Here is a 27,271-nt window from a genome sequence, read left to right as displayed (position 1 = left end):
GGGTGTTGGGTCCCCTGGAACTGGAGTTACAGACAGTTGTGAGCTGCCATGTGGGTGCTGGGAATTGAACCCAGGTCCTCTGGAAGAGCAGTCAGTGCTCTTAACCACTAAGGCATCTCTTCAGCCTCAAAGGCAAGCATTTTTGCCAAGGGATGTACAAGGCAGAGCTTTAGGCAGCGCCTAGTGTAGGAAAGCATCTAGTCACTGCTGCTGGAGAAGGTCACTGTTATAAGTTTTCTTGTGATGGTACTGATACTGTGTGCTGATATGCTGTGAGTCGAACCCTGTGGAGGAAAATAAAGATGAAGAGGAGAAGAAAGGAAGATGAGGAAGAAGACAAGGTGAGAAGGAAGGAGGAGGGAGGGAGCAAAGGAAGGAAAGAAGAAGAAGGGAAGAGGAAGAAGGAAAAGAAGAGGGGGAGAGAGAATAGAGGAAGAGGAGGACGAGAAACAGAAGCAGCAGCAGTTGGGGAAGCCTGAACTGAGCCATGCCAGCAGCACAACTTCAAACTCTCACCTGAGCCAATGTTAGTGAGCTGAATTGTCTGACTTCCTCCACTTCTGTTCCTTTCTTTTCTTTTCTTTTAATAAATCTACAACAGTCTGCCCTCTTTTCTTTCTCTCTCTCTCTTTCTTTCTCTCTCTCTCTCTCTCTCTCTCTCTCTTTCTCTCTCTCTTTCTTTCTCTTTCTTTCTTTCTTTCTTTCTTTCTTTCTTTCTTTCTTTCTTTCTTTCTTTCTTTCTTATGTATACAATATTCTGTCTGTGTGTATGCCTGCAGGCCAGAAGAGCAGAAGAGGGCACCAAACCCCATTACAGATGGTTGTGAGCCACCATGTGGTTACTGGGAATTGAACTCAGGACCTTTGGAAGAGCAGGCAATGCTCTTAACCTCTGAGCCATCTCTCCAGCCCCACTTCTGTTCTTTGTATCTTAAAGCATCCTATATAATAGAACCAACCTATAAAAACTATCTTAAGAATCAATCACAAATATTCTTGTTTTAATTTTTGCTTTTGTTTTAAGATGGAGGCTCAAGTATTCCCGGCTGGCCTGGAACTTGCTATGTAGCTAAGAATGATCTTGAATTTCTGATCCACACCCCCTGCCTCTAACCTCCTCAAGTACTGAGATTATAGGCATACACCACTAAGCCCAGTATACAAATATTCACTGGGAATAGCTCTAATAGCGCCATGTTTGAGACACTGCACATACTGAACAGCTGGTTCTCTGAGGTTCACGTGGAAGGGAAGGAGGAGATCGCACTAACAGTCATGGCTGATGAGCACTTTACTTACTCTGCACCAGGCTCTGTACCTGTCCCTCTGAGACCCCACCGTCTCCTCTCAGCAGCCTGTGGCATGAGGGCAAAGCCACCCCCAGTATACACAGCAGAAGGGAAGGCTCTTGGAGCTAACAAGCGGTGGTGCAGATAGCATGGCTACATTTGTGATGTACAGCATGCTGTCCTCTCAAATACTCCCTATACTCCGCTTGCTATTACATGGATTCAGATCCAAAGAAGGGAGAAATAATGTTACACCATTCATATTTATAGAGAAAATTTAGGGATTATAAATACACACTGAAATAAAAACGTATAATTAAGATGAATTTAAGTCAAAATTAAGAAGTGGGAGCCTGCTGGGCAGTGGTGGCGCACGCTTTTAATCCCAGCACTTGGGAGGCAGAGGCAGGTGGGTCTCTGTGAGTTCGAGGCCAGCCTGGTGTCCAGGAGCTAGTTAGTTCCAGGACAGGCTCCAAAGCTACAGAGAAACCCTGTCTCGAAAAACCATTAAAAAAAAAAAGAAGTGGGAGCCTAACGGTTTTATAGAAGTTAATGGAAAGCTCTCATTTTGCTACAATTGAGAGCCTGCAACTAACTAGAGAGCTGCACTGACCTCTAACTCGTGATCCTATTGCATCAGCCACTTCAGTGCTAAGTTCGGAAATGTGTGCCATCACACCCAGCTAGAGAAGTCAATTCAGATTGAACTGGACATTTGTGTAGGGGTCCTGTGTCATGTGTGCACATGTGAGTGTGACTGCATGTGCACGGTGTGTAGTGTAAGACCAGAGTGTCGTTCCTCAGGGCCTATTTACCCGTTTCCCTAGAGGGCGCCTCTTACTGGTCTGAGGCTCACCAAGTGGGCCAGGCTGCTGGACAGCCAGCTCCGGGAACCTGCCTGTTTCTGCCCCTGCAGCGCTGCGACTACAAGCATGTGTCATCACACCTAGAATTTTGTTGTTTATTTCGTTTTGGTTTTTTTTGAGACAAGAGTTTCCCTCTGTAGCCGTGGCTGTCCTGGAACTCGCTCTGTAGACCAGGCTGATCTCAAACTCACAGAGATCCACCTGCCTCTACCTCCTGAGTGCACCACCACAACCCAGCTAGATTTTTTTAAATTAACATGGGTCAAATGAAGATCCATGTGCTTGCAAGGCTGACTGACTCATCTCCCCAGTTGGACATTTTTAAAGTCTGCTCTGTTTTGCTGCAGACCAGCTTATGTCATGAAGTCCTGAGGAAATAGCAGCGGCCACCTTACAGTACAGCAAAGACAGGTGACACACCTGTCATGCTCCATATCTGTACATATCTCACGTCACAGTAGGTCTGCATACTGTACACATAAAAATGCTAAGAAACACACTGCTTAGGGCTGGAGAAATGGCTCAGTTGTTAAGAGCACTGGCTGCTCTTTCAAAGGTCCTGAGTTCAATTCCCAGCAACCACATGGCAGCTCACAACCATCTGTAAATGAGGTCTGGTGCCCTCTTCTGGCCTGCAGGCACACATGCAGACAGAACACTGTATACATAATAAATAAATAAATAAACAAATCTTAAAAAGAAAAAAACCACTGCTTTCAGTGGCACCTACCATGCCTGCAGAAGAACTGAATGACGACTCTGCATTTATCTGATCTGGTGACTATTTTGCATTTCTCTACACTTCTTTCAAGATAATTCAGACATCTAAAGATTGGTAGAATTGACTGCAACATAAATACATTGTAACATTAAACACATACTTAGTATGGCTGTCCCATTAACTTTTTAAAACTGAACTGATAAAAAGTCTGTGTATTCATAAATGGCATTGGAATGATTAAGTATATATAGTACAGCTGTTATATCCTACAAAAGGCGTATTTCTCCCTTTTAAGAGGAAACCAACTTTTTTACCTTTATTGTCAATTTGCAATTTAAATTCATCGTGGCTGAGGGTGACCATTGATATTGTTGAAAAAACAAAGACGAGAACAGAATATAGCCATATGTTGAATGACAGGAATTCACAGACCTCAGAGCAAGCTGGAAAAAAATAAGTTAGTTATTTCAGAGAAAATCAACTTCTATCCTGAATTGATCCTATTATGAATATAATGCTACAAGTATATTCAAATGAAACCAAGCACATTGAATTTACACATGGACCCCTACATATATGTATCTATATTGAACATATGTTTACAAAATCTATAATCCTAAACTCTGGCACTGTAAAAGCGTAAATGTCTACAGTGACCATAGTGTTAATGCATAAAAGGATGGAAAAGGGCTAGAAAAGGGCCCTGAGCAACTGATCATCTCATCTCTTGTCCATGGGGAGAAGCTACCACTCAGTCAGCCATCCTGGGAATGCCTAGAACTGTCAGGTTCTAAATTAAGTGCTTGGGATTATACCTGCCACCCGGCCCTTCGACTTGGCTCTTTTAACCATCTCTTTTCTCTTTTCGATTTATTTATTTATTTTTGTTGTTTTCAAGGGTTTCGCTGTAGCTTTGGAGCCTGTTCTGGAACTGCCTCGAACTCACAGAGATCCACCTGCTTCTGCCCCCCAAGTGTTGGGATTAATGGCCTGTGCCATCACGTCGGGCTTTTTTTTTATCCCCGAGAAAAGGTTTTACTGTAGCATTTGGAGCCTGTCCTGGAACTCTGTAGATCATGCTCGCCTCGAACTCACAGAGATCCGCCTGCCTCTGCCTCCCGAGCGCTGGGATTAAAGGCGTGCGCCACCACCTGGCTCACGCTGGTCTTTTTTTTAAATTTTTTTTAAAGATTTATTTATTTATTATGTATACAGCAGTCCTTCCATGTATGCTTGCATGCCAGAAGAGGGCACCAGATCCCATTATAGATGGCTATGAGCCACCACGTGGTTGCTGGGAATTGAACTCAGGGCCTCTGGAAGAGCAGTCAGTGCTCTTAACCTCTGAGCCATCTCTCCAGCCCCTCACGCTGGGCTTTTTAACTGGACTTACTTACGCCTTTCTCAGATGGGTCTAGCCACAGGTCATCACTCACTCGTGATAGAGTCTGTATTGCTTTTCCAAATACTGTGGAGGAAAAGAAAGGTGCTGTTTATATTCTTTCTAGCAATAAAGAGAAATCGCAGGACTACTTCTGCATGCACAAGACTCAAACGAAAACTGGAAAGGACAGCAGGATCAACTGAACAAGTTAATCATGCCGGTCAAATTCTTCAGTGGAGCTCTTTATTACTACTGCCCTGTGGGTAAGATTCCCAGAGATAGAAATAGGGTCTTTTGGTAGTGCAGAGACTACCCAACCAAAGCACTGGAAATTGTTGGCAAGCATCCTACCCAAGGCCTATTCTGTACCACTGCTTCTTCAGCCTGGCTCTGACCATTCACTCTGATCCTGGGCAAGAGACTGGAAAGTCACTGGCTATCTCGACTTTAACAACATTCGGCATCTAGGCCTCCAGTATGTCCAGGTTAGATCATAATGATCTCAACTTTGATGCTCTCTCGAGTCCTAGCAAGTTGCATCACCGTGAGAAGAATCACCGTGAGAGGAATTCACCACAAAGTGACCAGATGTATGTATGTTATGCCACTGAGCTGGAAAAAGTGGCCTGAAATCCCCTTTTCCTTTATGTGTCTCAACAATTTCCCATTAAGTGATTACATTTGACTTTTAGGTTTAGGGTGGAACAAAGCTCAGGATGCACCTGAGAGTTAAATTATTCAGCTGATCCCCACAGCATTTTATAGATTAATTTACCTTAAGAAATACCATATAATACCCTTTACATACATAGTAAGAATTCAAAAACAGAGAAAAAAGAAACAAAAAAATTCATTAAATCTGCAGTGATACAAAATGATGTCTCCTGCAAGTCAATTTCTACGGTAATGCTTTCGTTCATTTTCTTTTTGGGTTCTCCCACACTCTGCAGGCAGACTGAACCTAGGCCTTGTACATGTCAGGCAAGCTGTCTGTGCCCACGAACCCTGTTCCAAGCCCAGTCATTCCCTTTTGTAAGGCTGTGTACAATATAGTTCCCCACATTGTCCTTCTAATTACTGGGCTCAATTCATCTACTTCATGCTTATGACAAACTCTTATCAACGACAGTGTTAATATTAGTCTCATCTTCCAATTAAGGGAACTGAGCTTCAAAGTGACATAGTAGCTTGTTCTAGTATATATATATGTGTGTGTGTGTGTGTGTGTGTGTGTATGTATGTATATATATTATATATATATATATATGAAAAGAAAAAAAACAACAAACCAGCCTGGTCTACAAGAGCTAGTTCCAGGACAGGCTCCAAAAAATTCTCTGGTAGAATCTCAAATGGAGATCGGGTTTTCCCCGGACTCAAAATTCTTTTGTTGGTAAAGTGTTATTTTCTTCTCAACTTCTCCCCACATCAGCCCTGGTCAATCCGAGCTTAATGCCCAATGCTACAATTCATTTCATGGTCACCAAATTACTAGGCTAACTAAAGAAAAAGGGGCTGTCACGCTATTCGAAGCGCAGCAGGGCCCTCATGAGGGCGCTGAGGCGAGGCTTTGCGTCCTCAGTCCTGGCGAAGCACGGCAGAGGAAGCGTAAGGAGACGATGGAGACACTTCAGAAACACTAGGGTCTCCCTCTTCTAAGTAGCAAAACAAGAATGGCCGCTCCACCTTTCACCTGACCGCCCGTCATCCCACACTTCAGCATGGCTACCGGGAAGACGGGCACGGCGGGCGGAAGCGTACCCGCCGCTGGTACCCGGATGTTATACACACTGCCCACTGTCTCCGCCTCTATCTTGGCCCCACCCACGCGTTTCGCTTTCTGACTGGGACTGACCTTTACGAGGCCTCGTAGGACCGTCCCTCGCAAACTCCGCGTCTTATTGGTGGCGGAAGAAATGGGCGGGTCTACTAAGAAACCCGAGGAAGAGGGCGGCGGCGTTCGTGGTGACTGAACGAAGCCTGGTGACAGGATGGTGAGCACCGTGGCGGCGGCCACCGATATCGGACCAGGATACTCCGGCGTCGGGGACGAGGACGCTCTGGGAGGCTGGGGCGGGCGCGGCCTAGGAGCGAGCCTGGGGAGGCCGCGGAGGAGGGAGGGGGAAGATCGCGGCTGACCAGGGTGCGGCCCGGCCTGGCTCGCCCCTCGCCCCTGCGGCCAGAGGGCGTGCGTGGAGGACCCGGCCTCTCGTCCTGTCACGAGATCGGCTCGCTGTGGCCGGGAGAGGCCTCGGGCCGTCCGCGTGGCCGGACGTCTTCTTCCTGCTTCTTCGGGGCTTGCTGGGGACAGCCGGCCTCGGTGCAGAACGAGAAGTAGCCGCTGCATTGGCCACTCCGGGCGGGGACCTGGAAAGGGACTGCTTGTCAGCTGTGGCTGCTGCGACCCCTTAGAGCGAACGCACGGGGATCGTTTGAAGTCTGAGATGTGCGTGTTATTTGCAGAGCTTTAGCTTCCCTAGTCTGCATCAGGCCTTTGCTCCCGATAGATTGCTGCCCCTGCGACCTTGCTCAATGAAACCTGGGGAGCAGAAACGTCCATGTAATCAGACTTTTAAAAGACATCCTGTGCTCTCCAAAGTTTGTAGAGGGCGGTTGAGCTTTGCTGTTTGTGCTGAGGAACGTTAAAGTGAAGGGTACCTCTTTGACTGATGGGCACACGTTGCGTTTTTAGAGATTATTCTTCAAACGACCTTTGAAAAGGTGGTTTATAAATGTTCCAAAGATGTGTGCTTAACAAAGATTTTCGCTTCTAAACAGACTCCAGTTTAAGGTATACTAGTTAATTATGGCAGTTTGGAGATACTTCCAGGAAAAAGAATTAGCTGCCGTGATCCATGTTTCTGAAGTCGTTTTGAGAAGTGAACACTTAGGTTTAAGGGTCACTACTATTCATCACGTTTCTTTTAAAAATTTATTTCTTTTAATTTTTGTGTATGTGTGTGTCTCCGTGAGTTTTATGTGCACCACCCAAGTACAGGTACCATTGGAAGCCAGAGGGCTTGGGATCCCAGAACTGGAGATACAATTGTGAGATGCCATGTGGGTGCTGGAAACCAAATCTGGGACCTCTGCAAGATCAGCAAGTGCTTTTAACTGCTGAGCCATCTCTTGATGCCTAAGTCAGGTTATTACAATATAGCACCCACGCTGGCCTGGAATTCACAGAGATCTGCCTGCCTCTGTCTCCCAAGTGCTGGAACCAAATGAGTGTGTCACCACACTGAGTGTGTGTTGGTTTTTATTGTCGTGATCTTTCTTGGCATTTTCATCATATGTATTCACGTTAGTAATGTTAGTATAGCAAAAACTTCCCCTGGAGAATGGGTTTTTACTACTAAAACCTCAAACATTAAAAAAAGATAAAATAAATGAACAAATAAAACCAGTGTACTCCAGAGACAGCAAGACCCCAGGAACCAGAAAAGCATAGCCTTAACCTCTTCCCAGTGAATTCTTCAAATTATAAATATCTAATCTTACAAAGAGTAAACTGAATGAAAAATTAAGGAACAGGAGTCAACGTGGAAAGCAAGGTTAGAGAATGTAGATGACATTGGCAGGGCAGGTGTGCTGTGTTTGTCCTCTGCTGAGAGATGAAGTGAGTACTTCTGGAATTATTTTCAGCACAGATGATTTTTTAACATTTCCTTTCATAACATTCAGAAATCATTAACAAATTTTGCATATTTGGTATGTTTTTTTTCTTTTAACTTTTGTTGCTTTCTTTTAACATTGGTCATGTTTCACCCTTTTTTTTTTTCATTCCCCTGTCTGCAATCAACTTCTTCATTCCACTAAGGCTGGGCACAGAGTAAGTTTCTTTTCTACGCTCCTACTAACAATGGTGGTTGGGTGGCTGATAACTGATCTCTCAAGTAGGAAGTGGCCCAATCCCCATGCTTTGTTTAGGTTGTTTATATGAATATAACAAGACAGCCATTTCCAGACCCTTTGCTGCCTCTCATGTTTGTCTAACCTGATCTATCACCATGGAGTTTAGGCAGGGGCACTTGTGACATGTGTCATGTATGTCTCCTAACTTGGTCATCAGTAGAAACCATAGGACTCTGTCCTACTGTGGATCTTTGATAGTTCCTGTGTGGCCATTTATCCAGTGACAGTTTTCACATATTAATAGTCAAGGAGATGGATGGCACCTCATAGAATTGGTGTCTTCAGTCATAATACAGTACTGTGTCTCGCTAATGTTCTTTCTGGCATATTCTGACTGAACAGTTCATTTTTTTAGTCCCAGAGATAAACACCCTCTTATGAGTTCCAAGATTTTTCTTTTAGTATAGAAAATGTTTTCCAGCATGTCACAGTAACTGTTCATTAATCCAAATGTGAAGGGACCCCTCTTCAGTGAAGACTGTTCTATGTCAAGGTGCTTGTTACTGATTGAGGGTGGATACTTTGTAGTCAGTTTAGCTTTCCAAGGTGTTCCCCAGCGTGGACTGCTGCAGCTGCCCTGTGTTGGAAACAGTTCCTCTTATTTACAGTCCTTTTGACTTTGTTGCCAGATAATCAAGCTTGCTCTAGTAATCATTCTTACTGGACATATTCTGGGTTTTGATTGATCTTAAATTTTAATTTTTTTAAAATTTGGTTATTTTATGTGGATGTGCTTTGTCTGTATGTCTCACTGTGCACTACCTGTGTGCCTGGTACCCTCCAAGGCTAGAAGAGGGAATCAGATCTCCTGGAACTGGAGTTAGAGTTGTGAGCTGCTGTGTGCTGGGAATCAAACCTAGATCATCTGAAGAGCTGTCAGTGCTCTTAACCACTGAACCATCTCTTCAGCTGCCAAATTATTTTAAGTCAGTTTTAAAATTATGGTGGCCAGGCCAGGTGGTGGTAGCAGTCTCCATTAATCCCAGCACTTGGCAAAAAACAAAAACAACAAAACAATTATGGTGGCAAAAGTTTTATCATATTAAACATGTAATGCTTTCTTTGAAACTGTTGATAAGCATGACTTGAAAAGAGTTATAGTGTGTGCATTGATGAGTGGAACATGGTACAATGAAGATCCTGTAAGTGTGCTTATACTAATCAACACGGAAAATCTCTTCTGTTACTCTCGGGAGGGGGGGGGGCATGTGTTATCTTTAAATGAACTTTTTTTTCCCTTTTCTTTTCTTTTGGAGTGGTGGGGAGGTTGACACAGGATTTCTCTGTGTAACAGCTCTGGCTGTCCTTGAGCTCACTTTGTAGACCAGGCTGGTCTCAAACCCACAGAGATCCGCCTACCTCTGCCTCCTGAGTGCTGGGATTAAAGGCGAGCCACCAACGCACAGCTTTAAATGGACTTTTTTAAACAATAATGTCAGTTTATTTTGTTCACTCTTGAAATTTTTAATATAAAATTTCATGGGATTGTTCCTCCCCCTTTTTTGGACAGGATTTCACTATGTAGCTTTGGCTGGTCTGGAGCTTGCTATGTAGACCAGGTTGGCCCTGAATTCACAGAAATCTTCCTGCCCATTCTTCCTTGGTGCTGGGATTAAAGGAGTGTGCCACCATGCCTGTTTTAGGCTTGGCTTTTTAATTCTTTGACATTTCAGAGCAAATTTTGTTTTTGTCATCTGAGACTGTGGCAGCTCTAAACTGCTCCCTGCTGATCTCATTACTCAATCATCTGCCTTTTTGTTATACTCTCTAATGCACATGATGATTGGAAAGTGTTATTTTTTTTTAAGTTTACACACTATACTGAGGGAGTGGAAGAAGCAGTTTTATCCAGGTAATAGAAATATGACAGTGGGGATTTCTAGTGAAAGAAAGTGAAGACAGCAAAACTTATAAGAAGAAGCACATATGTATCTATTGAGACTCTAAAGTATTAGGCCTTTGTGCCCTGTGACATACTGCTAAGAATTTGAAATAGCAAAATCAGTTAATTTGGACTAATGTTCTCCAAAGAGTCCTTTTTTTTTTTTCTGAAGCTGAGGACCGAACCCAGGGTCTACCACTGAGCTAAATCCCCAACCCCAAAGAGTCCTTTTTTTGAGTTGAGGACCAAACCCAGGGCTTTGCACTTGCTAGCAAGCATTCTACCACTGAGCAAAATTCCCAACCCCTCCAAAGAGTTCTTAGCACAAACTATAAAATTAACTTTTTCCCTAATTTTTTATATTTTTTTTTAAATATTTATTTATTTATTATGTATACAATATTCTGTCTGCAGGCCAGGAGAGGGCACCAGACCTCATTACAGATGGTTGTGAGCCACCATGTGGTTGCTGGGATTTGAACTCAGGACCTTTGGAAGAACAAGCAATGCTCTTAACCACTGAGCCATCTCTCCAGCCCCAATTTTTTATATTTATATACATACATACATATATGTATGAATTTTGTGTGTGCGATAGTTTCGCTTGTAGTATTGGCTGGCCTAGAACTGGAATTTGCATGCCATGTAGCCCAGGTTGGTCTTGAACTAGCAGTCCTCCTGTCTTAGCCTCCTGAATGCTGGATTTACAAGCATGAACCTCCATACTCTATATTCATTCCTCCCTCCCTCCATCCCTCCCTCCCTGCTTCTCCCTCCCTCCCACTCTCCTTCCTTTCCTTCTCCCTCCCTTCTCCTTTTGGGACAAGGTCTCACTGTATTATTTTAGGCTGCCCTGGAGCTTACTTTGTAGACAAGGTTGTCCGCCTGCCTCTGTCTCCTGAGGGTTAAGATTAAAGGGCATGTGCCACTACTGCCCAGCCATATTACCACAACTGTTTTGTCTGTGTGTATCTAATCACACCAGCTAGTGCAGTACTTGAAAAGCTCAGAAGAGAGTGTTGGATCCACTAGAGCTAGAATTAAATGGTCAGCTGTCTTGTGGGTGCTGGGAATTGAACCTGGGACCTCAGCAAGAGCAATCAGTGCTCTTAACATCTAAGCCATCTCTCTAGGGTCATATTTCATTTCTGATAATTTCCTTTAACAGTGATTTTGCAATTAAATAGGTTTATATTACAGCTGCAGATAGAATTACTGTGTCATCCTTCAAAACTATCGAATGCTGTAGATTCCAGCAGTTCAGTTTGCAGTGTCTATCTTATTCAATGATTCAATGTAATGTATAGGTTTCTAAATCAATCTTTTTTTACTTTTTCTGAGACAGTATCTCTGTGTGTGGCTGTGGCTGACCTAGAACTCACTATGTAGACTAGGCAGGCCTTGAACTTGCAGTGGTCTCTTGCCTCTGCTCCCCACCCCAGTGTTGGGTTACAGGTGTGTGCTCTCACCTGGCTAGTGGATCACTTTAGAAAACTTGATTTTATTATATTTTTTATTGGTTAAATAAAATAACACAACTTTAGATATCCAAGATTAAGATTAGTTTAGAACAGATATGGTACCACAGGCTAGGAACCGCATCAGTAACGTTCGTTCTGCTGGGTTCTTGGACTCTCTGCCAAGTCTAGAGGGGTAGTCATGGGAGGATCGTGTTGTCTGCCATCATATCTAACGCTGTGTTTGTTCCACTCCGACACCTGAAAGTTGGTGTTGGTGTTAGGAGATCTGCACATTCCACACCGGTGCAACAGCCTGCCGGCTAAATTCAAAAAACTCCTGGTGCCAGGAAAAATCCAGCACATTCTCTGCACTGGGAACCTTTGCACCAAGGAGAGCTATGACTATCTCAAGACTCTGGCTGGTGACGTCCACATCGTAAGAGGAGACTTCGATGAGGTGCCATTTTCCTTTCTCTCCCATCTGTACTCCTTTCTTGCTGTTTTGTATAAACTTTATTATTTAAGCTTGAGTTTTTCCATGGTCGCCCCACCACCGCCACTTTGAAAAGTTACCCTTGAACCTAGAAATGTTTGGTGGTCGAACACCTCTCTAAGCATACACGGTGCCTGGGTTCAGTCCTCAACAGCATAGTTATTTGTCACCCAAATAAAAATTAGAGGTGAACTATCCATTAGTTTGCAGCCAGTGTTCTGAATTTAGTCATTCTCAGATTTTGGGATATTTGCACATATATAATGAGATGTTAGTGGTAAGAACCAGGTCTAAACAGCAAATTCATTTTTGTTTCATATTTTTAAATTTGTTTTTCAAGACATGGTTTCTCTGTGGCTTTGGAGCCTGTCCTGGAACTCACTTGGTAGACCAGGCTGGCCTCAAACTCAAAGAGATCCACCTGTCTCTGCCTTTGGAGGGCTGGGATTAAATGCATGTACCACTGCCCGGCTACATTGCTATATACTATATACACATAGCCTAACGATACAAATAAATTTCTGCCGGGCGGTGGTGGCGCACGCCTTTAATCCCAGCACTTGGGAGGCAGAGGCAGGTGGATCTCTGTGAGTTCGAGGCCAGCCTGGTCTACAAGAGCTAGTTCTAGGACAGGCTCCAAAACCACAGAGAAACCCTGTCTCGAAAAACCAAAAAAAATAAAAAAATACAAATAAATTTCTGGCCATGTGTGTGGGGCTCTAAAAGACCCTTTTTGGAAGGGGAATAAAAATTAAAGAGTTGTTATGCAGGGAGGTGGTAGCTCATATCTTTAATCACAGCACTTGGGAGGCAGAGGCAGGCAGACCTCTCTTAGTTTGAAGCCAGCCTGTTCTACAGAGCAAGTTCCACAGCCAGAGCTACACAGAGAAACCCTGGCTTGAACACCCCCCCCCCAAAAAAAACAAAAACGCCAGGCAGTGGTGGTGCACACCTTTAATCCCAGCACTCAGGAGGCAGAGGCAGGCAGATCTCTGTGAGTTCGAGGCCACCCTGGTCTACAAGAGCTAGTTCCAGGACAGGCTCCAAAAAGCTACAGAGAAACCCTGTCTCAAACAAAAAAACCAATCATAGGGTCCTGAGTTCAATTCCCAGCAACAACCTGGTGACTCACAACCATTCATAATGAGATCTGGTGACCTCTTCTGGTCTGCAGGAATACATGAAGACAGAACACTGCATACATAATAAATAAATCTTTTTTAAAAAAATTGGGTATTGTAAGTATTAAAGCCTGGATATAATTTAAATAAATCCTAGTTTATAAGTTATGTGCCTTAAGTTGTGAAAATTACAAGTTTGGGGATAATTACTCTCTAAATTTTTTATTACAATATTTGTGCATGCATGTAAATAGTACTTGTGTGACGGTCAAAGGACAACAGCTTGTGAAGTCAGTTCCCTCTTTCTACCATGTGGGATCCAGGGATAGAATCCAGGCTGGGGGGCAAGTATCTTTACTTGCTGAGCCATCTCCCAAGCCCAGGAATAGTTATTCTTTACAGCACACCCTAAAGAACCCATATTCTATAAAAATTAACTCAATAAAGCAGTTGCTTGGAAGCTTCCAATTTACATTGGCTGAATTGGGTTTTATACACTATTGCAGTTTTACAGGCTGAGGAGAAACTTTTTATAAATATATTTGTTGTATGTAGGTCTGAAGATACCTATATGAGGTTGAATATTTAAACAAATTGAATAAGTTTCATCCTATCAGAAATGTGTATTTTCCTTGTGTCTTTTTTTATATTAGAATCTGAATTACCCAGAACAGAAGGTTGTGACTGTGGGGCAGTTCAAGATCGGTCTGATCCATGGACACCAAGTTATTCCATGGGGAGACATGGCTAGCTTGGCCCTGCTGCAGAGGCAGTTTGATGTGGACATTCTTATCTCAGGACACACACACAAATTTGAAGCATTTGAGCATGAAAATAAATTCTACATTAACCCAGGTTCCGCTACTGGGGCATATAATGCCTTGGAAACGTAAGTACCACAACTTAGCATTTAGTACTTTAGAAAAAGTAGTAATTGCATGACGTTCATAAAGAGAAATACAACATTTAAATAAGAGTCTGTGTGATGGCACACACTTTTAATCCCAGCATTCTGGAGGCAGAGGCAGGTAGATCTCTTTGAGTTCAAGGCCAGCCAGGGCTACATAGTGAGACCCTATTTAAAAAAACACACAATAAACAGGTAAAAAAAAATTTGTTTTGCTTTTGTTTTTCGAGATAGGGTTTTTCTCTGTGTAGCTTTAGAGCCTGTCCTGGAACTTGCTCTGTAGATCAGGCTGGCCTTGAACTCACAGAGATCCTCTTGCCTCTACCTCTTGAGTGATTGGATTAAAGGCTTGTGCCACCATGACCCAGCAAACAGGTAAATGTCAGCAACCCCTTTTTATTATTTTTTTTCTTTCTTTTTTGAGACAGGGTTTCTTTGTGTAGCCTTGGCTGCCCTGGAACTCACTTTGTAGACCAGGCTGGCTTCACACATACAGAGACCCACCTGCCTCTGCCTCCATGAGTGCACCACCCCCACCTTGTTACTGGTGTTCTTTTCAGTGTGAAGGTAACAATCAGATTTCTCCTGGAGTTCAATACCTTGAATTGAAATTTACAGTGCTTTTGCTTTAGTACAAAACACTAACACAGTTTATTTCTCTTCCAGAAATATTATTCCTTCATTTGTCCTGATGGATATCCAGGCTTCTACAGTGGTCACTTACGTCTATCAGCTTATTGGAGATGATGTGAAAGTAGAACGAATTGAATACAAAAAATCTTAAAGCTAGGCTTGTCTTGATCATTTTCTGTTTTTTCCCCCCATTTTCTTGTTCAAATGAATTAAACACTTAAGAGGCACACAGTTGTGTCACTTTTATAATATTTTGCACTAAAAGGTATCTTCTGTTTAGAACATAGTTCCTCTAAGATTCCTGTAAACTATAAGAATATTCTTAGCTTGCAGTATATGGTTTCTATGAAAAGAAGTCCACCATACAGTATAGGGCCATTTAAGAAAAATTTATCTTTGTAAATATCTTCCTAGTTGGTATTTGGACTTCATTACAAAACTAGTGCATGAAGAGAAAGAATCCAGAATTTCTGTGTATGTTTTCTCTTCTTTAGTAATAAATGTTTACCTTCCATTTAGACTTTCTTGAAAACCTGTGTTTAATTTAAAAACTACAGACTTAAAATCCCAGTAATCAAGAGACAGAGGCTCTTAAGACTTGAATACCACATAGTAAAGGCGGCTTACACCTTTAATCCCTGAACTTGAAAGACAGAGGCAGGAGGCTCTCTGAGTTCAAGGCCAGCCCTGTCTATAAAGTGAGTTCCAGGATAGCTAGAGCTACACAGGGAAACACTGTCTCTAAAACAAAACAAGCACAACGTTAAAAAATGAGATATCAAATGCAACCGCAGGTGTGTTAGAGTGAAGGGGTGCACAGCCACAGATGTGTTAGAGTGCAGGGGTGCACAGCCACAGATGTGTTAGAGTGCAGGGGTGCACAGCCACAGATGTGTTAGAGTGCAGGGGTGCACAGCCACAGGTGTGTTAGAGTGCAGGGGTGCACAGCTACAGGTGTGTTAGAGTGCAGGGGTGCACAGCTACAGGTGTGTTAGAGTGCAGGGGTGCACAGCTACAGGTGTGTTAGAGTGCAGGGGTGCACAGCTACAGGTGTGTTAGAGTGCAGGGGTGCACAGCTACAGGTGTGTTAGAGTGCAGGGGTGCACAGCTACAGGTGTGTTAGAGTGCAGGGGTGCACAGCTACAGGTGTGTTAGAGTGCAGGGGTGCACAGCTACAGGTGTGTTAGAGTGCAGGGGTGCACAGCTACAGGTGTGTTAGAGTGCAGGGGTGCACAGCCACAGATGTGTTAGAGTGCAGGGGTGCACAGCCACAGATGTGTTAGAGTGCAGGGGTGCACAGCCACAGATGTGTTAGAGTGCAGGGGTGCACAGCCACAGATGTGTTAGAGTGCAGGGGTGCACAGCTACAGGTGTGTTAGAGTGCAGGGGTGCACAGCTACAGGTGTGTTAGAGTGCAGGGGTGCACAGCTACAGGTGTGTTAGAGTGCAGGGGTGCACAGCTACAGGTGTGTTAGAGTGCAGGGGTGCACAGCTACAGGTGTGTTAGAGTGCAGGGGTGCACAGCTACAGGTGTGTTAGAGTGCAGGGGTGCACAGCCACAGATGTGTTAGAGTGCAGGGGTGCACAGCTACAGGTGTGTTAGAGTGCAGGGGTGCACAGCTACAGGTGTGTTAGAGTGCAGGGGTGCACAGCTACAGGTGTGTTAGAGTGCAGGGGTGCACAGCTACAGATGTGTTAGAGTGCAGGGGTGCACAGCTACAGGTGTGTTAGAGTGCAGGGGTGCACAGCTACAGGTGTGTTAGAGTGCAGGGGTGCACAGCCACAGATGTGTTAGAGTGCAGGGGTGCACAGCCACAGATGTGTTAGAGTGCAGGGGTGCACAGCCACAGATGTGTTAGAGTGCAGGGGTGCACAGCCACAGATGTGTTAGAGTGCAGGGGTGCACAGCTACAGGTGTGTTAGAGTGCAGGGGTGCACAGCTACAGATGTCTTAACAGTAGTAGTTCTCAACTTGTAGGTTTTCCCTTTTGGGAGTCAAATGACTCTTTCACAGGGGTCACCTGAGAGAGACCTTCAGAAAACAGATATTTACAATTTATAACAGTAGCAAAATTCTATTTTGAGTTATGAGATAGCAATGAAAATAATGTTATGGTTGGGGTGATCACAACATTAGGAACTTTATGAAAGGGTCTCAGCATTAGAAAGGTTGAGAACCACTGTGTTAGAGTAAAGGCATGTGGTGGCACATGCCTGTCGTTCTCTTCAGGAGGACCAGGCAGAATGGTGTCAAAACATGAGACCTGCTTCGTAGCTTATGAACACTGTACCATACTGACAATAAGTCAGCAGTGATTCTTAAGTCCTCCTGCTGCTAATGTGTTTATCTGTTTGTAACAATAATTTCTTTTTGAGGAGGTTTCACTATGTAGCCCTGGCTTACGTGGAATTCAAAGTGTAGACCAGGTTAGCTTGGAACTCAAAGAAACCTGTCTTTCTTCTCAAGTGCTAGGATTAAATATATATGCCAACACGCTTGTCTTATCCATAGATTTATAATTTATATTTAATAGCAAATATTGAGTACCTGCTTTACACGTGCTATTTTGTGTAAATATTTTTCGGTTTTCCTACTTTAATCAAGAAAAATCTTATATAATATTCATCTATTACTATTTTGGAACTGATTATAAGCTGAAAGAACAATTAATATATTTGCCAGATTGAAAAAAAAATCATACCAGGCATAGTGGTGCACACCTTTAATCCCAGCACTCAGGAGGCAGAGGGCAGGTGGATCTCCGTTTGAGGCCAGCCTGGTCTGAAGAATGAGTTCTAGGACAGCCAGGGCTACACAGAGAAACCCTGTCTCAAAAAACAAAAACAAAACAACAACAAAAGAGGCGCTGGTGCTCTTCTAGTGGACCTGGGTTCAATTCCTAGTACCCACATGGCAGCTCACCAGTATAATCCCAGGAGTTTCAATACCTTTGCACAGACATACCTGCAGGCAAAAAGCCAATGCACATAAAATAAATTTTTAAAAATTTAGTGTATGTGGCAAGTAAAATTTTAATTGTTCCTAGCTAGAAACAAGCATACATTACACAGATATCATTGGTACACAGAAGCATATAGGATAAAGAAGGCTGTGTCAATTTCTCAACAACTCAATTGACATACAGGTGACTAGCACTATCCATACATGGCTCACAACTCTTCCCTGTCCACCTCTGGCTCAGCATCTGGATGTTGGCTGATGGCTGACCTTGGTCTGGAGACTTTGGGGCTAAGATGGGGTGTCCGGTTCTTGAATAGACATGGTTTGCATGCACTCATTCAGTAGATCTTCTTCCTTTGTTCCTTCACTCGTGCATGGCTGAGAACCATCTGAAGAAATTGAAGGGAAGGGAGGAGTTTATAGTCTTTTGGAAATAAAATTTTTATTATATGTGTATGAGTGTTTTGCCTGCATGTGTGTCTATGTACTTATTCTGTGTGTGCGCGCACCTGGTCTCCACAGAGGGCAGAAGAGGGCCTCAGATTTGGAACAAGAGTGGTGGGTGCTGGGGATTGCAGGATCTCTGAAAGAGCAGCCAATGCTCTTAACCACCGAGCCTTATCTCCAGCCTCATTTACTTATTTTTTGAGACAGGGTTTTTGTAGCTCTGGCTAGCCTGTAACTTGATATCAAACTGGCCTCCTAGTCACAGAGATCCACCTGCCTTTGTACCCCGAGTGCTGGGATTAAAGGCATGTGCCAATATATATTACTGGATATAAAATTCTAAGCACCTAAAAAAAAAACAAACCAAAAAACAACAACAACAAAAAAGGCTCCAAAGCCACAGAGAAACCCTGTCTCGAAAAAAAAAAAAATTCTAAACACCTTTAAAATGACCCAGCCTATTGAGCTTTTAGAAAGACAAATTCCTACTGTTTTCAACTTAGGTACGTACTCCTACTTGCCTCAGCCTTTCTTATAGTAGTCACAGCATTGTACTATAGCAGCTCCTGCAGTAAACACTGTATTCCCACTGGTTTTAAAAGCCTTCTAGTTGAGGGAGTTAGGAGTTAAATAAAGTAGTCAGTAATGTCTTCAGAGTCTCCATATTCCTTTAGTTCTTTCTCATGGCTTGAGGACCTCGACAGTGTTTCCTCTACTGGGGTCTTCCCTAGCCTTTTAGACTAGACTTAACCTCCCTGCCTTTTCCCTTATGTCTTGTGATAGGGCTTTGCACATGGTAGGCAGACATCTAAAAAATACTTCTAAAGCTAGATATAATGACACAAGTCTATAATCCCAGCACTTGAAAGGCTGAGCAAGAAAGATCACAAATTCAGGGTTGGTCTGTGCTAGAGAGAGGGAGAGTGTCTAAAACAACCAACAATGACAATAGTGACAAATCTTGGAGGACTAGGGGTATAGGTTCGTGTAAAGAGCATATACCCAGCACAGAAAAAGAACAGACCTGATTCTCACTCTTTGAGTAGTGTATCCTTTTTTTCCTGGTTTTCAATATATGGTTTCTCTGTGTGTAGCTCTCATTGTTCTGGAACTCACTCTGTAGACCAGGCTGTCCTCAGATTCACAGAGATCCGTCTGCCTCTGTCTCCTGAGTGCTGGGATTAAAGGTGTGCGCCACCATCACTGCCTAGCAAGTAGTTAATTCTTTTAAATAGAAGCATACACTATTTGATGTTTAGTTGGTTTGGTTTTTGAGATAAGGTATTACTGTGTAGCTCTGGCTGTGTAGACCAGGCTGCCCTGAAACTCAGAGATTCCCTGTGTCTATGCTGGGACTCAACTTACGTCATAATGTTGCTATGGTTAGTTTTTACTTGAAATGACAGATCTCATCACACTTGAAATTTTTAATCAAGACAATTAAAATGATTATCTGATTTGGTATATTTTAAAGTGTTCAAAAGTGCAAGGCAGGCATGGTAATTCTACCCACTAGTACTTGGGAGGTGGAGGCAGAAGAATCAGGAGTTCTAGGTCCACCTGCGCTACATGAGACCATGTTTCAAAAACAAAAATCTTTTAACTCCATTTATATGTGTGTATGCCTGCTTAATTCCACATTTACCTGGTAGCAAGAGCAGTCCGCTTGGTCTTCTAAAACTCCTCAGTGACTTGCATCTTGTGTTCAATGCATATCCAATTTTTACCCTGTGACAAAGGGAAATATTTTAATTGGAGACACCAAAGTGACCACTGCTGGGGAACTCAGAAGAGTCTTCACTAGCTGCTGGCTTTACCAAAGGCCCTCATTCTCCAATCTCCTGGATTGCAGCATGTTATCACACAGTTTGAATACTAAAGCTTCTGTTGTTGTAAACTATAGATTTGTTATTTTGAGACACAAGTCTCATATAGTCCAGGCTTGCCTCAGATTCACTCAGTAGACCAAGATGCCCTTAAACTCCTGATCCTCCCAAGTACCGAGAGCACAGGCTTATGCCACTATGCCTGCTGACAGCAGCTTTTCTCCTCCTTCCTCCTGGCTTTATAGTCCTCCCCTTTGCGGGATCACTATGGGCTGCTTCTGGAGGCGTTCCATCATTTGGAACCTGAATGAGAAGAGTAGACTATCTCTAGCTGACCCAGAACTTCTTTGTTTATTGTTTACGGTGTGTCTCAATATGGGTGCATGTATGGAGGTCAGAGGACAGCTTTGGGGACTCTGTTCCCTCCCCCTCCCCTGGGTTCTAGGGCTCAAACACAGGTTGCTTTTACCTGCTGAACCATCTTGCCCTGATTTAAAAATGTTTTCAAATCTACTAATTATATTGTGAAGACTGATACAGCTGGGTGTGGTAGCACACCTGTACTTCCAGCATGTGGGGAGCTGAGGCAAGAGGATTTCCATGAGCTTGAGGCATACCTGGGCTATTTGTCATGGCACAGAAACTCCAGCTCCCTGAAGTGTCATATCCCACTCATCTCAATAAAGAAGAAGTGGCCCCTTCGTCTGAGTTTAGCAGAGTGAACATATAGGAAATAGGAGCTTTATATCACCCAGGAGGATCCCCTTCAGACAGAACTAGGTATCGTTTTTCCTTCTTAACCTCAAGAAACAGACCCTTCTTTGTGTCTCAGTGGCCGCCAGAGGGAATGGATGATCATTTCAGGTGCTGCAGCTGCAATGTTCCAAGAGTCCTCTCTCTCCAGGTGGTGTCGCCACGGAGTGCAGGGGGGATGCTGTTTCTGTGAGTAGCGGGAGCTGGTATGGCTCCTGTGATGTGTGAGGACACCTGTCATACAAACCACCTGTTAGGAGACCCTTTCATTTCTCATAAGGACTGGCAAGAAACCAAGAGGAGGTGCACCTGCCTGGCTTTTGTGAACCATGACGAAACATATGCATGTACTGCCGCTTCATTAAGGTCCTCAGATAGCTGGAGTTACAGATCTTAGCGATGCTGCACAGGTAGCGCTTCTGGCCTGAGCTGAGTTCCGGATGCTGAAAGACAGAATGAGAGGTCTACTGACTGCTGTATTGTAGAAGGCTCACAGGTAAGCCCTAGAACCAGGAATATTAAACACACAGGTCATCTTTCCTAAGGGACAGATGTATAACCTGTGATTAATAGCCTAGTGACCTTTGCATTATCTGTGTGGCCAGGAAACACCAAATCCTCCCCAAGACCCTTATCAAAAAAGGCCCTTGAGCCTCTTTCCTCAATTAATGTATAGTACTATCTTGTGCTTTGCAGAGTTTTGATGTAGTCATGCATTAAGTTTTGCTGTGTACACATGATTGAGTTCATTATCACCAGGAAGCTTTTCCCCAAATTGTGCTGTGCTTACCTGTGCCTAAAATAAACTACCTGAGGTCAAACTTTTGAAGCTTAAACCAACACCAGCTTCTGAGTTGTGTTGAACTGCCTTATCTGTCACAGACTGAAACTCTGCTGGCCTTGGTTCCCAAGACCCCCTCACTGTAGAACACATGTTAGCAGTCTTTTTACTGAAAGGATAGATGTTGAGGGTTGTCCCACTTCACCTATATAGTTTTCACAAGCAAATTTAGCTGACTCAACTTTGCCAAAGGAGAAGAAAATGACCACTTATTTAAACATACAAATGGTTCTGGCTGCCATTCCACAGTAATGCAGATCTTGAAAGGAGGGGGCTGTGCTCTCTGTCTGCAAGCTTTAGAACCCCCACCTAGCTTCTCAAGTTGGATATCTTGCCCTTTTTAATCTATTTATTCATTTACCTATTTGTTTAATTTATTGTGCATGTGTTGGGGAGGTACTGGGAGTGGAGTCAGGGGACAACTTGCAGCTTTGGGTTGTCTTCTTCCACCGTGCAGATCCCAGGAATACAACCCAGGTCCAGGCTTGTGTCAAGCACCTCTCCAAGCTGAACCTTCTCCCCACCCTTGCTGTCTTACTGTGGTGTTTTGAGGGACAAGATGGTACCTGAAAGCAGCTTAGTTTGCTTGGTCTCAACTAAAGATACATCTTTTCCTGGAGCAGAAGAGTATCTGCTGCCTCTGTGGACCATACTGTAAGTTAGTTTCCAACCTAAGTTTTTAAAAAAGTCTGTGTCTATATGTGGGTATGTGCACACAGAATGCAGAAAAGGGTGTCCAGTCCCCTGGAGTTGGAGTTACAGGTGGTTGTGAGCCTAGACATGGGTGCTAGGGCTGAACTCTGGTCCTCTTAATCACTCAACCATCTCCTCAGCCCCTAATTTTTTTTTTTAAAAAACATGGCTTCAAACATCGCATGCTGGCCCTGACCTTGAAATGTAACAGAATGACCCTCAATTTCTGGTCCACCTGACTCCATCTCCTGAAGACTGGGATTACAGGTGTGTGCCACCATGCCAGGTTTTATCATTTAATCTAATTTGACTGAGTGTACTTCCTTTTTAAAAGAAACATGTCCTTCCTTAAGATGCACAACTCAGCCAAGTGGTGGTGGCACATCCCTCTAATCCCAGCACTCAGGAGGCAGAGGTAGGCAGGTCTCTGAATTTAAAGAGAGTTCCAGGACAGCCAAGGCTACACAGTGAAACCCTGTCTTGCCCCCTCAAAGATGCAAAACTCAGTTATTGATGTATGTATACATACACCTAGAATTTACATTATTGAATAAGTCATTAATCCAAAGAGGAGTAGGAAAGTTGGCCAGAAGAACCTACCAGTCCACAGAAAGCTTTATTAGATCTCATTACAGATGGTTGTGAGCCACCATGTGGTTGCTGGGACTTGAACTCAGGACCTTTGAAAGAGCAGGCAGTGCTCTTAACCTCTGAGCCATCTCTCCAGCCACCCTGGGTTGTCTTAAACTCCTGAGCTCAGGCCACCCTCCTGCCTCAACCTCCCCAGTAGCTAGGACTACAGACACATGCCACCATACTTAGTTCTCACAGGTTTGATCATTAATGAAGAATAAAAATCAATAGTTCTGCCAGGCAGTGGTGGGACACGCCTTTAATCCCAGCACTCGGGAGGCGGAGGCAGAGACAGGTGGATCTCTGAGTTCCAGGCCAGCCTGGTCTACCTGGTCTACAGAGTGAGTTCCAGGACAGGCTCCAAAATGATAGGGAATCTATAATCCTTGTAGTCATTCATGAATTTATTCAATATACTTACTGACTCTGCTTTGGGGATGGGTGAGTTTTGTTTCTGTTTTATTTGTTGTTGAAACAAGGTTTTACTATGTGGCCCTGGCTGGCTTCTGACTTTCTACATAGACCAGGCTGGCCTCAAACTCACAGAAATTTACCTTCCTCTGCTTTCCCAGTGCTGGAATAAGGCCTGTGATATCACATCAATTCTTTCTGAGGACATTTTTTTTAAGCTTCAGGGAAAATACAATAGGCCAGGTAAGCTGAAAATTTCTGGCAACTGCCAGGAGGAGGGGGATGGAAAGAAAGCCAGGCCTTTCAAGTTAAGTATGAAAGTCAGAGAACCAGGGAGAAAGCCTAGAGTGCCAGGGACAGCATGCCTAGGCTTTGGCCAGTCTCCAAAAGGAAGAGCTACAAGAAAAATGGAAGCAGACAGGCTTCACAGTGTTGCCTGACCACTGCTCTGCAGGAGGCTGCCTTCACACACAGACTCCTTGACAGTGTTCTGGATACACCATGTAGTCTTCTGGGCCTAAACTTCTATCCGAGTAGTTTATCTTCAGACACAAGTTCTGGATCTATAGCTTGGTGTAGATTACTTGGTTAGTATGCATGGTGCCCTGGGTTTAAGATTCAGCTTCCTTCAAAAACATTTCAGAGGCTGGCAATATGGCTTAGCATGTAGAAGTGCTTGCTGCCAAGCCTGACTGCCTGGGTCTGCTCCCTAGGTGGAGAGTACTGGTTCCCACAAGTTGTTCTCTGACCTTCACACAGACAACTATAGGTAAATTTTTACTTTAAATTCTGGTCTTACCTTTAGAAAAGATGAATCTGTCACTGATTTAGGTATATGAATTGTTTGGATTTGAGTGGTTTTCCATAACTCCTGCAGTTTGGCAATGTGTGAGTACACTCTGTGCCCTTCTTTGATTCTATCTGTAGACAAAGATCATTAATAATTATGAATATATATCTATATTTATACTTGTGAATATCCTGAAGCAGTTATACAAGTATTTTAAGTCAGATAGTTAAAATTTGAGGGAATGCATAATATATATGCCCTTTATTTTTAGAGCACACAAACATCAGAAATGGACATGTCTCCAAAGATGTTAATACATAGCCAATAAACACTTTAAAAGATGCTCAAAAGCTGGGCAGGGTGGCCCATGCCTTTAATCCCAGCACTTATGAGGCAGAGGCAGGCGGATCTCTGTGAGTTCAAGGCCAGCCTGGTCTACGTAGGGCAGCCAGAACTGTTAGAGAAATTCTGTCTCAAAAAATGTTCAGGCCGGGCGATGGTGGCGCACGCCTTTAATCCCAGCACTCGGGAGGCAGAGGCAGGTGGATCTTTGTGTGTGAGTTCGAGACCAGCCTGGTCTACAGAGCTAGTTCCAGGACAGGCTCCAAAGCCACAGAGAAACCCTGTCTCAAAAAACCAAAAAAAAAAAAATGTTCAGAATCACTCATCAGCAGTTTAGTGCAAAGAAAAATAAGATGCAGGCCGGCAAGATGGCAACCTGAGTTCAATCCCTGGAATGTAAAATGGAAGGAGGGACGTTACTCCACAGAGCTGTTCTCTGGCATTCCCTACACACACCTGTGCTACCAAGACCAGTAAACCACCTCCCCTTCCCCTGGAAAATTAGTAAGAGGCCTTGAGGAGATGATGTTTTTCTCTTAACTTCATCAAAAAAGAGGTATCTGAAAAGTGCTCCTTGTGAAATAGCTGATGGTTTTGAAGCTGTTTGTGTAGAATTTCCCTTCATTCCATGTGTAAACAACAGGTATGCCCTCTACTTTCCAACCAATGCTTATTCTCAACACAGTTCTTTTAGAATTCATTGGTACTAAAAAAAATATTATAGAGTCAGGGTTACACACAGAAACCCTGTCTCAAAAACATTATAGATTAACATAAGAGAAAGAAGTGATCTTTGAAACTCTGAAAAGCGTTTCAAGTTTACTGAGGATGTTAAAGTCCATTCTTTAGGGCTATAGCTCAGTAGCTGTCTAGCATGCACAAAGCCCCACATTCAATCTAGTGAAGTCTGTTTTACATTTGCGGATGTGTGAGGCGGGGAGAAAATGGGAAAGCAGGATGAAGTCAGAGAACAACTTAAAAGAATCGGTAGGTTCTGAGGGAACTGAAATCAGCTAGTCCATTTTGCCAGCCCTTTGAGCCTATTGTTTAAACTCCATTGTGTAATTAGTGTCAAGCAAACTGGCTTCTCTAGAGTCTGCAATCTACATGCATTACCTGCTTTATGCTGCTCACCAGTGCCTTTCGAATTCTGGTGATAAAAGCGTCCAGCTGACCTGTTAGAAAAGAACACACATAATATATAATCTGGCAGCTTGAGAGCCAGTGAAGACGGAAAGTTCAGTGACAGACAGCTCACGTGCTTTTTTACTTTTCCTGTTTCCATCAATGTCTTGCAAATTTTCTCCTAGGACGAGAGTGAGTGCATTACTGGGGGATAGCACCCAGGGCTCACAAATGCTAGGCAAGTGCTCTACCACTAAGCCATCGCCCCAGTCCCACTTTCATAGCTCCCCAGTCTAATTCTTACAGCGATACCAAGTGAGTAGTTTGGTTCCTGTATGCAGGATATCTTTCTTGTTCTTTGATAATTTCTGTACTGAAAAGAATAACTATTTTGTGCTGGAACTACTAGTAAATTGAACCAGAACTGGCCTGTAACGTTTCCAATCTTGTATCGGTTCTTTTTACTTTTCTCAAAAAATTAAATTGCTTCCTGCAGTTTCTCAATAACTGTCATTGAACCAACACACCTCCAAGCATTGTGAAGAACATGAAAGAATCTCACATTTCATCTTTAAGAAGTCTTAGCAGCAAATATATACATACGTACAATAAAATGTACATTTAATATGAATATATATTTAATAAATGTAAATATGTATTTCACAGCCATGGATTCAGCAAGCGCCATGGTTGTGAACCTATCTGAATCCCAGTCATCCTGCTGCTCTTGATTTTAAGGAAGCAAAAGTGGGGGACGGGGACAGGGAAGCATGATTAGCCGCCCTTAGCCTTGACATCAGAAGCCTACGGTCCTCTCTATCCAGGAAACAGTTAAAACCCGCCCAGGCCAGGAGTCTACACCTGCCATCCCAACACTCCGAAGTGGAGCAGGAGAACGAGTAGTTCAAGGCCAGCCTGAGCTACGTGACTGTGCGTCGCATCAAGAAACCAATCCGCCAAACAAGTCAAGATCAACTTGCGAGCACACAGCTCCATCCGACAAAGAGGCTGCCAACGTCGCAGGGAGTGGATTGGTGGCGGGGCTGGGGGACTGGGAGCCGAGGGGCTGGGTCCTCGGCTCCCACTGGGTTCGCAAGGCCCTTTCCGGGGCTGAAAGCCCGAGCGGGTGACAGTTGCTGTCCTGCTCCTAGTACGCCTCGCAAGCCCTTCCCCTCGTCAGCAGAGTCCCGGCCTCACCAGGGGCCCTATCCTAAGCAGGGGTTCCCGGGCCTCACCCGTCGCCGTCTTCCGTCCTGGCCAATGCGGGCAGCTCAGCGGCTCCGGGATAACGGCTCGGCATCCCGTCTGTACGCGTGCGCCACGCCCGCTGTGAGGCCGTGTCCTCCGGCTCTACCCTCCGACCCTGCCCGAGCGGCTTCGGGACGGTGCCGAAGGCGACCCGAGCCCCTGGAGCTAGACCCGGGTTGGAGGAGGCCTCAGGTGACCAGGCTTCTGCGCCTTGGCATCTCTCCGTGACAGGGACGCGTCTGGGCAAGGTCACACACACGCTCCCTTAAAGCAAAAAGCGTCTTCCTCGTCAGTATTCCAGACCCTCAGTGGATCTGCAAGTCTTGGGTTGTCACCCTAGGAGTCAAACCCAAGAACAGTGCGCCTGCCCTCGGGTGCTGAGCGTTATTCGCGATTCGCTATCACCTAGGCAACCACCTTCGTCCGTGGACCAACCGACAACTGCCCGCAGCTCTCTTTGCGCACGCGTGAAACCTTCTCGTTTTTCTCAGGACGCGTTTTCAGGAGTTTTGGCTCTTGGGACGCTCCG

The 27,271-nt window shown here is 44.2% G+C and overlaps 3 protein-coding genes across 4 annotated transcripts in view; 1 reads left to right on the top strand and 2 right to left on the bottom strand.

Annotated features, from left to right (window-relative positions):
* Positions 1-5,998, bottom strand: part of Rad9b (RAD9 checkpoint clamp component B) — a 34,072-nt gene extending 28,074 nt beyond the window's left edge. The window contains exons 1-4 of one of the 2 annotated variants that reach the window (XM_075957490.1): positions 5,947-5,998; positions 4,274-4,344; positions 3,191-3,319; positions 2,886-3,000 (exon numbers count right to left, since the gene is read on the bottom strand). In XM_075957490.1, the coding sequence (XP_075813605.1) occupies positions 2,886-3,000; positions 3,191-3,319; positions 4,274-4,344; positions 5,947-5,983 (352 nt within the window). In that variant the 5' untranslated portion in view covers positions 5,984-5,998. Of the gene's footprint in view, positions 1-2,885; positions 3,001-3,190; positions 3,320-4,273; positions 4,345-5,946 lie in introns of those variants that run through there. The other variant, XM_075957480.1, reaches the window with a different exon arrangement.
* A 172-nt stretch (positions 5,999-6,170) lies between these two features.
* Positions 6,171-15,189, top strand: Vps29 (VPS29 retromer complex component). Its single transcript, XM_075979979.1, has 4 exons — positions 6,171-6,254; positions 11,783-11,974; positions 13,785-14,020; positions 14,705-15,189. Exons 1-4 carry the CDS (start codon positions 6,252-6,254, stop codon positions 14,820-14,822), a joined length of 549 nt encoding a protein of 182 aa, XP_075836094.1. The 5' UTR covers positions 6,171-6,251; the 3' UTR covers positions 14,823-15,189.
* A 114-nt stretch (positions 15,190-15,303) lies between these two features.
* On the bottom strand, positions 15,304-27,188 carry Fam216a (family with sequence similarity 216 member A). Its single transcript, XM_075979966.1, has 7 exons — positions 26,730-27,188; positions 25,486-25,544; positions 24,037-24,158; positions 20,973-21,102; positions 20,722-20,893; positions 19,726-19,808; positions 15,304-18,022 (listed from the first exon to the last, which is right to left on the bottom strand). Exons 1-7 carry the CDS (start codon positions 26,792-26,794, stop codon positions 17,922-17,924), a joined length of 732 nt encoding a protein of 243 aa, XP_075836081.1. The 5' UTR covers positions 26,795-27,188; the 3' UTR covers positions 15,304-17,921.
* Between the last annotated feature and the right edge of the window lie 83 nt (positions 27,189-27,271).

This window comes from Microtus pennsylvanicus, chromosome 1 (assembly GCF_037038515.1).
Source record: "Microtus pennsylvanicus isolate mMicPen1 chromosome 1, mMicPen1.hap1, whole genome shotgun sequence".
Lineage (NCBI taxonomy): Eukaryota > Metazoa > Chordata > Mammalia > Rodentia > Cricetidae > Microtus > Microtus pennsylvanicus.
Note: the sequence above shows the minus strand (reverse complement) of the source record. Positions and strands in the feature narration are given on the sequence as shown.

What these genes read in the sequence shown, in the direction of transcription:
- Vps29 (XM_075979979.1), top strand. An exon ending in TAAGAGGAGACTTCGATGAG is followed by an intron (nt 11,975 to 13,784) that starts GTGCCATTTTCC and finishes TTTTTATATTAG; the next exon opens with AATCTGAATTACCCAGAACA. An exon ending in GCATATAATGCCTTGGAAAC is followed by an intron (nt 14,021 to 14,704) that starts GTAAGTACCACA and finishes TTTCTCTTCCAG; the next exon opens with AAATATTATTCCTTCATTTG.
- Fam216a (XM_075979966.1), bottom strand. Translation starts at nt 26,794, where the DNA reads ATGCCGAGCCGTTATCCCGGAGCCGCTGAGCTGCCCGCATTGGCCAGG. An exon ending in TGGTGAGCAGCATAAAGCAG is followed by an intron (nt 24,159 to 25,485) that starts GTAATGCATGTA and finishes CTTTGTCTACAG; the next exon opens with ATAGAATCAAAGAAGGGCAC. An exon ending in TCATGGTTCACAAAAGCCAG is followed by an intron (nt 20,894 to 20,972) that starts GCAGGTGCACCT and finishes TTTGTATGACAG; the next exon opens with GTGTCCTCACACATCACAGG.